Source organism: Schistosoma mansoni, chromosome 5 (assembly GCF_000237925.1).
Source record: "Schistosoma mansoni strain Puerto Rico chromosome 5, complete genome".
Lineage (NCBI taxonomy): Eukaryota > Metazoa > Platyhelminthes > Trematoda > Strigeidida > Schistosomatidae > Schistosoma > Schistosoma mansoni.
The window spans coordinates 7,140,185-7,153,106 of NC_031499.1; the positions used below are offsets into that span (position 1 = coordinate 7,140,185).

The 12,922-nt window shown below is 36.2% G+C and overlaps 1 protein-coding gene across 1 annotated transcript in view; it reads right to left on the reverse strand.

The window, feature by feature from the left end:
- Positions 1 to 12,922, reverse strand: part of Smp_143910 (hypothetical protein) — a gene marked incomplete at both ends in the record, with an annotated part of 96,332 nt that overhangs the window by 67,843 nt on the left and 15,567 nt on the right. The window contains 6 exons of the mRNA XM_018797763.1: positions 283 to 423; positions 1,320 to 1,387; positions 3,261 to 3,317; positions 7,629 to 7,919; positions 8,880 to 9,008; positions 10,881 to 11,020. Of these exons, the coding sequence (XP_018652773.1) occupies positions 283 to 423; positions 1,320 to 1,387; positions 3,261 to 3,317; positions 7,629 to 7,919; positions 8,880 to 9,008; positions 10,881 to 11,020 (826 nt within the window). The remainder of the gene's footprint in view (positions 1 to 282; positions 424 to 1,319; positions 1,388 to 3,260; positions 3,318 to 7,628; positions 7,920 to 8,879; positions 9,009 to 10,880; positions 11,021 to 12,922) is intronic.

Here is a 12,922-nt window from a genome sequence, read left to right on the forward strand (position 1 = left end):
GACTCTCCTCACTCTCGGCCTTCCCAGGGTATTTGGGGGCTGATAGAGTTTACCATTAAGTCAGTATTTCAGTGCTCTAGATTTTCAACTGTAAACAATTCTTATATTTATTTTATGGAACTTTCCTTAAAGATCATTCTGTTTGCCTCTGTTTGTTGTAATATAAGGAATAGTATTTTGTCAGGACTCAAATGTGTACCAATCACTAATTTGGACATCATCAGCAATAACCAAGTTATTCATAATGAAGAATCTTTTAAAAGTCAGAGACTAATTACTTACTTAGTGATTTTTAATCGTACAGTAGTATTTGTACAACCACTAGTTTGTCTTGCTTCTTTAACACGTTTCCATGCACGAAGAGCTGAAGTCAACAATCCTTTTTCATAAGCTTCTGCATGATTTCTTGCACGACGCATTAAACTACAAAATATAAATGACAAATAAAGGAAAGTTAGTCTACAAAAATTAATTCCTCTTGACTCTTTCAAACTTACTTACTTACGCCTGTTACTCCCAATGGAGTATAGACCGCCGGCCAGCATTCCCCAACCCACTCTGTCCTGAGTCTTCCTTTCTAATTCTGTTCAACTTTTGTTCATTCTTCTCATGTCTGTCTCCATTTCTCGACGTAATGTGTTCTTTGGTCTTCCTCTTCTCCTTTGACCTTCAGGATTCCATGTGATGGTTTGTCTTGTGACGTCTTTCATATTATAAGCCCTGATATCAAAACGAGAGGACTGACAATAGTCTGGTGACATCAGTACGCTGACTTTTCCTAAATACGAACATATCTAAACAGTGAGCACCGACTATTCTACATGTTAAAAAGCTTAGGACATTGAAGTCTCAAACAAAGAATGTTACCTTTATACCAATAAATCGAATTCCAGTGAGAGAAATGTAATAAACTTTTCACAACATGTTGGACTACCGATATCAAAATCCCTCCTCCATACAATGGTTTAAGTACCACAGAAAACTTTCCTTTGAAAACAGAGGGGGAGAGTTGTTGTACATATATATTTTTTTTCATGGTTAAACTCATCAGCCGATTAAAGCTAGAACACCATGGGAAACCTGGAAGCACTGGAAGGTCGTCTCTTCATTGTATGAGACTCCTCAGCAGGGCGTATCCACGATTCCACACATTCGACTCGAACCTAGAACCATCGGTGTCGCGCGCAAACGCCTAACCTCTATATCACTGATCTGGAATCCAACGGTTTTAATGTCTAACTTCAACTAATCCACGAATCGTCAGCATAAAAGTTCCAATGAAAATATACATAAAATGATAGAAAATAATGTAGATTTACCTAATTTCATGATAATAATCTTCAATACGATAATCCATATCTGATAGTTCATCTTGACTTAAAATATTCTGAAAAGTTCAGAGAAATAGAGGAGGAGATTTATAGTTAACAAAAAGTTTGAAAACAAATTAATATCAAAGTTCTGAACATATTCAACAGATTTTACCACCAGTGCTTCCACGTTTTCCCTGATGCTCTATCTTCAATCGACTGATGCTTTCAACTATGAAAATACTAAATCTCCACAAAAAACCCCTTCTGATAATAATAATCATATGCTCACTAGTGACTAACTTCGAGAGCTGAATCCAGGAGTTCTAGTGAGAAACAGTAACCAGTGGAGTTTATATCACGTCTGTTGTGATATAGGAACTCACTGAAGTCAATTGGTGAACGGTTGCTCAACTTCGTGGATTGGTTGAAGTTAGACATAAACACTATCGGTTGCCACTTCAGTGGTCTGGCGCGAGACTGGTAAGTTCAGGGTTCGGATCTCGCGATGTGAGGCCGGGGATGCACCCTACTGAGGAGTCCCACAGTAGGACGAAACGGCTGTTCAGTGCTTCCAGGTTTCTCACGGTGGTCTGGCTTTAATTGAATCACGCTTTCAACTATGAAACAAATAATCATCATTCTTATCTTCTATATTAAGTAATTTGTTTCTTCTTCCTCTTTCTTATGTTTGTCTGCATCTTTTCAAACTCACCTTCATCGAAGATTGGATTGAGTCATGTAAGTAAATGTAAACTAATTGGCTAGGGTCCACTTGATTATCGCAATCAATAGTTGGAGATTTTAAGTGATATAGCTGAAAATCATATGCAATGGTGTAGGTGTATTTACTTTTTGTCTTCCGTTGTGTCCTAAGTCTCCTAATTCATCGTAAAAGTTTACTAACTAATTTACATTCTCTCGAATTGTATCTTGGATGCCTAATCTTTCCAATTGCTAATAATGTTGATACTACATCTACTACTTCGCGATTCGCCCTGACAATTTCATCTCGCTGTGCTAATGGGGTATAACGACTTGAACAAATGTAGATATGTCCCATGTTCTTCATCAATTTTGACTAACTAACTAACTACTTCACTGATAAGAATCTCCGAAATTTACAATTAATTCATTGTATCCTGTAAATCTGATTGTTCTTGATTTACTTAAATATAATTTTAATAATTGACATCATGAGTCAATTGAAAGTAGACCACTATGCAAAACCTGGAAGCGCTTGACGGACGTTTCGTCCTATTGTGAGTCTCCTCAGTAGTGCGCGTCTACTATTCCATCACCAGTTTGTGTGATAAGGTCTATACAAAGTTGACACTAATACTTTTGTCTAGAATAACAGTTAAATGATCGTTATTAAATGATTAACTTAAGTTTAATCATTACTCCTAATCTTAGACATACAACAATAATACGAAGAAAACAATCAAATCATGGATCATGAAACATTCATCTTAAAGTGTATATTCAATCATTAAGCTTAGCTAAATGACTACACAGTACAACGGAATATGCTTAATACTAATTTGATGGTAATCTTCAATACGAACGTCAAGATAGTTCTACTGTACGGTGCTGAAACGTGGAGAACTACTAAATCCATTGTCAAGAAGGTACGACTGTTTATAAACAGTTGTCTACGTAAAATTCTTAACATTCACTGGCCGGATACTATCAACAACAGCGTTTTATGGGAGAGGACAAACCAGCTTCCAGCTGAAGAGAAAATTAGGAATAGACGTTGAAAGTGGAATGGACATACATTGAGGAAATCACTAAACTACATCATGAGGCAAGCACTAACTTGGAGTCTAATTGTATAATAATTAGTCTCTTGATATAACCTAACCATCTCCCTATACAACAATACCAGTGAAAATATTTACATTTACTGACATCATTCATTTGAATATCCCATAAAAAGGAACTTACTGCATTATTATTTCGTTTTGCTTCAAGTTGTCTCAATGCTCGTTTCAAGGCACTAATCTAAAAAGAAGATATTGAACAACATCTCAGATAATCAAATAATATTGTGGTGTATGCTACTGATGTTGACAGATATAAGTAGTATGTATTATCAATCAAAAGTGAAATGTCTGGTGGCTGAAGGTTTAGGAGATAAAATAAATGAGAATGAGAACAGAGACTAATTGGTGTGGAAATGAAAGAACAGTTTAGTCTGAGATGATTGATTGACATTATGCAGATGAAGTATTTATTGTATGATTCTCACATTTTACTAAGAGGTCCTGTAATTCTGTATTGAAATACATTCGATTGTCCCTATTGGTCGCTTGCTGGTATACATGCATCCTATGCGAACTGCCTTATAAGCAATCATGGACAGTGGATAGCAGTGAATTACAGTTTGACGCGCGTTTCGTCCTATTTGGGACTCGTCAGCTGGATGTACCTGTATCCCAGACTCGTTGATGTTCACTCTGCAACTCGCACCCAGTACCTTTCGCTTTGAACGCCATTGCGTTATCCACTCAGCTACTGAATCCTAATAGCCACTTGCTTGTGTGATGGGGTTGCAGTCCGAAACATCAATGGGAATATTCAAACAAACATTACTAAATGAATTAAAAAAACAATAAAGTTTAAGTGATTAAAAGCATTCGACAGAAAGCTATGAATACTATCTTCAGACTGAGAGGCATTTGTTAGCAAAATGTATCATAGAGATTTTGAATCTATGTTTTCTAGTCCCAATCTCAAGGAAGCCATCATAGAGTTATGCGGTCTGTAACTAGTATTTGATAAGACTAAGTGAATCCAATAACTGGTCACTTAACCAGTGTTATAAACAAATCCTACTGATCTAGTTTTGAATTGGTCACTGACCATAGTGTTTTCTACCGAAGCGATTAATGAATGGTAACTTTGAGAACTATTTGTGGACCAATATGATACGCATATTGCCTATTGTATAATTGTTAAGTAACTAAACTATTCATATTCGTGTTCCTCTTATAATAAGCTTTATTTTGACCTACAGACTATTACTGTACGATTTACTATTCCTGAGTTATACCCAGTCTATTAATTACTACACCCCCTATTCACAGCCACATTAGGCCAAATCTTGTACAAATGTTATTTTCTATTTTACTGGTACGATGTGGTCAGTCTGTTTGGTATATAAACTCAATATGTTTGAAATACAAGGATTCATACCGCTGAGGCTGTTATTGGTGTTCTGAACTTAACTGGATGGGCTAGGCAGAAAGCAGGACCGTCAAGTACTTTGGACTGCTAATTCGGTTTTCGTGTATCATTGGTCTGATCGTTAATTCACTCCTAATTAATTGGCGGTCTCATAACGTCATATAATAACAGAGCACGCAATCGCTCGATATAACACATAGTAGATTCAAGATCATGATGCATTTTATTTTAGTTATATAGTTGGAATACGATAACCATGACGCTTATGTTTAATGTAATCAACTTCTCCATAACCGATAGGTCATTTAATTGTTGTCAATCACTGAATAACGTCCAGTGGAAAAGTGTTGGATATGATATTGATATTACAAGTTATAGGCATAATTTAGTCTAAATAGAGGATAACTAATATGCATAGTTGTGGATGCTCATTGCCAAGGAAGAATCCCACAATAGGACGAAATAGCTGTACAGTGCTTCCAGATTTACCATAGTGGTCTAGCTTCAATTGACTCATGATTTCAACTATGAGAAAAAAGATTTCTGAAATTATAATTTTTGAATGACTTAAGGTTTTCTTATATGAAAGCTGTGACACTTACTTTTTCAAAACACTTTCTCTTCAATCAGTAATACATCCTTTGTCTATTTCGATTAAGCTTATCGGAATCGAATTATTGATGTTCGAAAGGAATTTGGATACAAATCTCTTTTATCGCGAATTTTGATGCCTTTGTTAAACTTCATACAAGTGAGCCGTATATTGATAATAAACTGTGATGTTTTAAGGATTATAAGAGAGACGATTTGATGAGACGCTTATAGACTCTGCCAGGAAAAACCTACTCATTGCCTTCTCGCAACAGGGGTATTGTTTATGAAACTGACAGGACGAAAAGCCAATGTTCGACGCTCTAACCGGGTTGGTGGACACGAAAAGTCTATCTAGGGGAGTTGGAAAACCCTGATTCTAAATCAATGGTGCACATGGGCTCTAGTATCCTGAGGAAACAAATGGCGTATGAATCAATTGTTGGTCACCAGCTACCATGGGACTTCATCTCTTTACAATGCTATACTGACTTGTGGGTCAAACGTTTAGATCAAATGCTCTGGTTGTGGCTCCCCAAGAAAACCACCAGTTTCGGTTTGAGCACCTGAGTAGTATCACAGCCCTCACACAAATCAAATGAAATTTGTGTGGCGCATATATATCTGGTGGCCCCTTGTACAATATTTATGTGTTCAAATAATAATTAAATGAATGATTAGTAGCTTACGAAGTTGTTGTTCGTACAGGAAAGTAACTAACTAACTATCTTGTATAAATATCATTAGTCTCAACTACATCAATAACCTATATGTGATCTACGTAATTTCGTAAGCGTAAATGGGCATTGATAGTTGATTCGCTGATTCATTGAATTTCAATGTTGATTCGTCGACCAATGATACCATTTGTCGTGAGCAGATTTTCAGATTTCTATGATTTGTACTTAACTACTTACATCAGTTAGTAGTATATATTAATAAAGTAAATTTTGGGAATAGTTTTGGTTTCGAGGGTTTTGCTGTAATGGTAAAAAGTCGTTCCATTTGATGATAATCTTTTTTTAAATATATAAAACGACTTTTCTAATATTCGGTGTTATCAATACCCTAAGTAAAACTATGCATAATTTTATATAAGAAATCAATTCAATGATTGATACAGTTCAATGCGCACTGCTGAAGAGTCCCACAATAGGACGAAACGGCCAACCAATGCTTCCAGGTTTTCTTTGGTGGTCTAGCTTCAATCGACTTATGCTTTGAACTATGATACAGTTGAACTTCGTTAGTCAGTATGATCCTCTTTAAGACAAATATACTGATTTGGTGCTTATTATATCAAATACAATAAAACATCATGATATATTTGAAACGTACGTTCTACAGAAAGAAAAAAACTAAACACGAAAGTACTACTCAAAGAAAAGATGCTAACGATAACTTTGATGTTGACGGTGAATCGTTAACCAGGGGAAATGTACACTCTAAAGATATTACATAATAAGATAGTTTGATTACATCACGAACAAGGATCAAGGCCAAAGACAACAGGGCGAGACTATAATTTATGGACGACCTTTGAACGAATCTTGAATGGCTTTGAAAAATGTTAGCCAATCAGTAAGCAGCCAGCATAGAGTAAAAATATATCATACTAAACCAAAGGATTAAAGTGAATACTTTTTTTATATGGTCCAAAAACTTGTCAATGTTAGAAAGAGGTTCATCCATATGGCTCCATAATAGTTGGTCTCTGAAACCATGATAAGGTCATAAAAACCCTATCAGCCTCAACCACATAGCTTCAATATTGTTTGTGTGTACTCCGGTTGTATAAGTTTATCATTTTCATTATGGATATGTCCCTACAATATTCATACCACTGAAAAGCTGAAGCTTCAGTAATATCTGCGATTATTGCAGCCAATAATACCGGTGCTTTTATTATACAGTTGGCGGCAATTATTATAATATGCCTTAGTTTCAATCCGGATTGAGCGATAAAGGTTCCCATCCTAGCAAACGTCTTCCTTCAACATATATTGCATCGAAGGACAACATCACAGTAGTCTGCACAATATCTACAAGTCATTTAATACCCTCAATTATAAAATACAGGAACTTCGTAGTAGTCTCATTTGTTGTAGCCGCTTAATTGTCACGTCTTCTCTAAAATCCTCTGTGAACCGATCGTACATGAACATCAGGTACTGAAATCAGCGCTATGACCTTAAAATCCCTCAAACGCTTCTGATTGGCTCGTCCATAAATTATAGTCTCGCCCCAAGGACTTCTTAGATTTTATAGAAACCGTATATTTTCTGTACATAAATAGAACTTTGGAGTAAAGTGCTTCTCATATATTTTGGGCCTTTTCTCTCATGTTCAAATCGCTGTGTAGTTCTAACTTGGGGGGGGGGTTACAAGACTAGCTTAGAATCCGAGTATAGCGTTCAATTAGGAAGACTTATCATCATTGAACATAAAAGTCCTGGAACATTGATTTCCGATTTCAGTGACAGTATGGATGAGGTCAGCTGACATGTCACATATACTTATACCAAATGAACTTACTCTTTGAATACATGCATTGACTTGATCTTTCGATAATGTTAATTCATATGCTTGAATAATTTGACGTAAATTTTGTGTATAAACATGTTCTAAACTAAATAATGGATGATAATCAAATATAATACGTTGAATATTCACATATAAACGATATTCAACATTATCATTATTATTATTATCATGATTGAATGAACCAATATGTTTATATTTGGATAAAGATGTTAGCAGATTTTGTGTTGTTAAACCTTTTGATTCCATATTGAATAGATTCTGTGTTATTTCAAATGACAATGGCTTTAAAACAAACAAAGAAAGATTTGATTAGAATCAAAGTTAATTTTAGTAAAGATGGATAGTGGCTAGCAATCGAATCCAGTTTTACTCTCATTTCGTCTTATTTGGGACTCATCAGTTGGATGTACCTGTATCTCAGAGTTGATGTGTCACTTTTGGACTTGAACCCAGTACGGTTCGCTTCAAACGCCATCGCGTTATCCACTCAGCTATTGAGTTCGAGTCCCAGAGTGAACATCAACGGGTCTGAGATGTAGGTACATCCAGCTGATGAGTCTCAAATAGGATGAAACGTACGTCAAACTAGATTCTACTGCTAGTAACTATCCATCTTGGCTTACAATGTTTGTTAATTAAGTCTATATCGAGTCAATACGCACAGTATGCACATATGGTCAATAAGAGACTGATCAATTGTAGTCCTAAACATCAACGGGAAGATTCAATCAAACAATGTCAAATGAATTTAATTAATACAATAGTTTATATCCTACACTATCCAATGCTTCTTGGTTTCCAAGGATTCTCCTATTGAGATTAGTCGATAATGTTAGTAATTAAGTCAGTCAGTCAGTCAGCTACAACGTAGGACCCTAATCAAATAGTCTGCATCTACCAACATGGCTTAGATTAAAAGTTAGTGACTTCAATCACTGATGTCACATTTTGGTTTGACCACCCTTAACTGTAACTCCACCTATAGCTTTTATAAAGTTACTGCCGGTCCCAAGCCCGGGTAAAGGAGAAGGGTTGGGCATGGGGTTAGCGACCCCATCCTGTAGAAAACTAACTCGCTGAGAAAACGCTAACCAGAACTGATGGGCGGCTTATGATCCTCCACAAGGGGTAACAGATGTAAGTAAAGTAGTAACCCTTAACTGTTAATAATTAAACTAATTCTTAATATACAGTATATGTATTTATATTGTTCTCTTCTTCAATCATACTATACATACTTACATGTACATAAAATATTTGTAATTTTTCAGGTAATGGATTAAATTGATCATCCCATAAAGGTGGTCTTGATGGAATATTACGTAATGGATTTGATTGTAAATCAAGTGAACCATCTTCACGAAACCATGACTAATAATATAAGAAAATAAAATGATTAATATTAAATATTATACAAATTTGAAATATTTCAATACTTGAGATCATGAACCAATTGAAGCTAGACCATCATAGAAAACTTGGAAGCACTGGACTGCAATTTCGTCCTATTGTGGGACTCCTCCTCAGAAGTGCGCATCCATGATCTTACCTCGCAAGATTCAAACTCAGGATGTATCAGTTCGAATCTCGCTAGGCGGGATCGTATCTGCGTACTGCCAAGGTGGAGTCCCATAATAGGACGAAATGGCCGTTATGGGTTAAAAAGAATGATTAAAAACTTCAGAAGATGGTGGTCGGAGTTAGTAAACAGGAAACCCTAGATCTAGAGATTTCATGCTAGAACTTGACATATATAACATTGATCACCATCTAATAATCAATCAATTGTAAAAATTTCATCGTTAAGATGGACTAATAGTTAAGGAAATTGAAAAAACTCCTTGAAAAAAAGCGAAAAATAGGGTCTGAAATTGCTGAAAAGCATCCTATCTAATCACTATTCATTGGACGTTTCGCCTGATTCATCTAGAAAGTGAAAAGTCACATGTTGCGTTTCTGATTGGATGATTACCTATAGTGCTACTATGTTTAGTAACGTTCCTGAAATCTTCGGAAGCCGAAGGCCATCTAAAATGCTATAAATTCCCTAGATTTTCTGTACATAAAGCCTTTCTTCCATATTTCGAGCCTTTTCTCCCGTCTTCCAGCTGCTGTGTAGATTTAGCCTGAAAATTACTAGAAGAGCATAGGAACGGAATCTAGCATTCAATCGAAAGACCTATCATGTATTCATTCAAATAACCTTGAAGGCTTCAATATAGATCTTAACTGTTGTGATGAACATTTTGTGACTGATGAAATCCAATAGTAGTAAGATTGAAAGATTTTTCACCAATTGTACTAGTTGGTCATCTCAAATTAATCCAAAATGATTGAATATGGATTAGTTAGGCTATAATTAATAAAGCTATATCGAGGCAATACGCACAGTATGCACATAAGAGACTGATCAGTTGCAGTCCTAAACATCAATGGGAAGATTCAAACAAACAACACTAAGTGAATTTAAACTTCACCTCATCGCACAAGCAAGTAGCTATCAGGACTCAGTGGCCGAGTGGATAACGCGATGGCGTTCGAAGCGAAAGGTACTGGGTTCGAGTGAACCTCAACTCTGAGATACAGATACATCCAGCTGACGAGTCCCAAATAGGTCGAAACGCGCGTCAAACTGGATCCTATTGTTAGCCTCTATCCATTTTTACTTATAATGCTTTTGAATTAAGGCTATAGCGAAGCGATACGCACAGTATGCACATATGCCAACAAGAGACTAATCAAATGCTTCGTATGGGACTTGAATCGTTATCACAGTCTGAGGCGTAACCATTGAGTAACTTTCACAACGGATGACTACCTATAGAACTGAGATAGTTACAACTGATTGATTACTGAATAGTGATCAATTAAATGTCTATGTGGTCCTTTAGTTCCGATCTATTCCCAACTATGAGATACAGATACATCCAGCTGACGAGTCCCAAATAGGACGAAACGCGCGTCAAACTGGATTCCATTGCGAGCCACTATCCATCTTTGCTTACATGGATTAATTGTTTCAAATGAAACAGGTTTACCATGAAAATAAATGAGTTTACTAAGTTTGATTCCATGTACTTATACTAAGTACATACTACTTAAATAGAATAGATTGTATAGGGTTCATTGAATTACCTGAATTTTCAATCGTTTTTTACTTTCTAATTCCGGATCTTGTAAAGTTCCATTGAGTAATTGAATATCAGCTGTATGGAAATCATTTATAGATTTTAATCCATAAACATTCATTTGAATTTCTTTTAAAATACGATTTTCCAAACGACGTAAATTTGTTGGAGCTACATATGGTTGTTTACCAATATAATAACCTTCATCTTCTAAATATCGTGGTAGTTTACCGCCAGTTTTTAAATCAAGAGGTACTGGAATGAAATACAAGAATGAAATCATTCATAAAGTCAGTCTCAATAATTTTGAACGATTATATAAGGTTCAGTAAAGAAGTTGATTATATTATGATCAGTGTCTAACAGTAGAATTAGCAACAAGGGTTTTTCTACTTTGGGACTTATCCATTTTTTTTAATATACATAGTTGAAATCATGAGTCAATTGAAGCTAGACCACCATAGAAAACCTGGAAGCACTGAAAGGCCGTTTCGTCCTACTGCGGGACCTCCTCTTCAGCAGTGCGCATCCACAAACCCGCCTCGCGAGATTCGAACCCAGGACCTACCAGTCTCGCGCCGGAGAACTTGACCAATAGACCACTGGGCCAGCCGGTATCCAACGGTGTTAATGTCTAAATTCAACCGATACACGAAGTTGAGTAACCATTTCACTAATGTATTCAGTGAGTTGATATCTCCCAACAGACCTAGTTGAACTCCACTGGTCATTGCTTCTCACTAGAACTCCAGGAAATACCTCATGGAGCCACTGACTAGTTAGCATATGATAAAGGGGTTTTCTGTGGAGATTTTAAGTAATTTTTTTATATATAGTTGAAATTATGAGTCAATTGAAGCTAGACCACCGTTTCGTACTGCTGAGGAGTCCCACGGTAGGACGAAATGGCCGTCTAGTGCTTCCAGGTTTTCCATGGTGGTCTAGCTTCAATTGACTGATGATTTCAACTATATATAAAAAATTACTTAAATTCTCCACAGAAAACTCACTTATCAATTTTATCAAAACTTAGAGCCATAAAAAGATAATCCTCTAGAAAGTTCGAGATGATGGGTACTGAGTATACATTTCAGGGTGAACATCAACAACGGTATACTGATGTATCCGGCAATCAAAACACAAATAATATGATGGTATATACATCCTGAGTTTCGTGTCTACTTGAGCTTGACCTTTTGGTCAGTCAACCACTCATCATATAAGCAGAATCTGGCATAAATGTTTACAGGCCAGATTCACTATACCACATTCGCACAAAAATAAAATTAGCAAGAGGTATAATAAAAGAGATCAGAATAATTTAGTAGCAGTGATAATGAAAAAGAATAAACATCAAGAAAATGGTTGGAAAAGAAGTGGGAAGATATGTATGAAGGAATAATGACATTTCAGATGACAACTTAGACAAACTATTGGATCTATCTGCACCATTTCGGAGAACTCTGAGTTATATCACTTAACATCTCCAACCACTAATCGTGGTTGCCATGTGAACCTCAACTAGGCAGTCTGGATCTATCAACATGGCTTAAACCAACAGTTAATCCCTTCATGAATCTATAAACACAAGTAATTTAACTATAAAGCATTTATTGTCTTTCTTGACATCACTATTAGAGGTTGCTTCATGTAGAAGTTGTTGTATCTTGTGGCCTGAGTGCCCTGTTTAATATATGACGTGACGATCCCGTCAATTAGAGAGCAGTGATTTATCGATCGGAGCAATGATACAAAAAACCTGTACGAGCAGTCTCGAGACCTTATCGGTCCCGCTTCCCGCCTAGCCCAGCCAGTTAAGTCCAGAACACCAATAACAGCCTCTGTGGTATTAATCTTTTCTTCCGAACATACTGGGTTTATATACCAAACAGACAGACAACATCGTACTACAAAATAGGAAACAACATTTGTACAAGATTTAACCAAATGTGGTTGTGAATAAGGGAGATAGTAATTAATAGACTGAGGATAACTCAAGAATGGTAAATCGTGTAGTGATAGTTCATAGGTCAAAATAAAGCTTATAATAAGAGCCATGACGCCATAAGATCCACCCGGGTGTCTTTCTTTTTCGCTTAGTTTACCTACTTGAGCATTAAGGTCATCAGCCACCATTACTACATCAAAGCGCCTAAC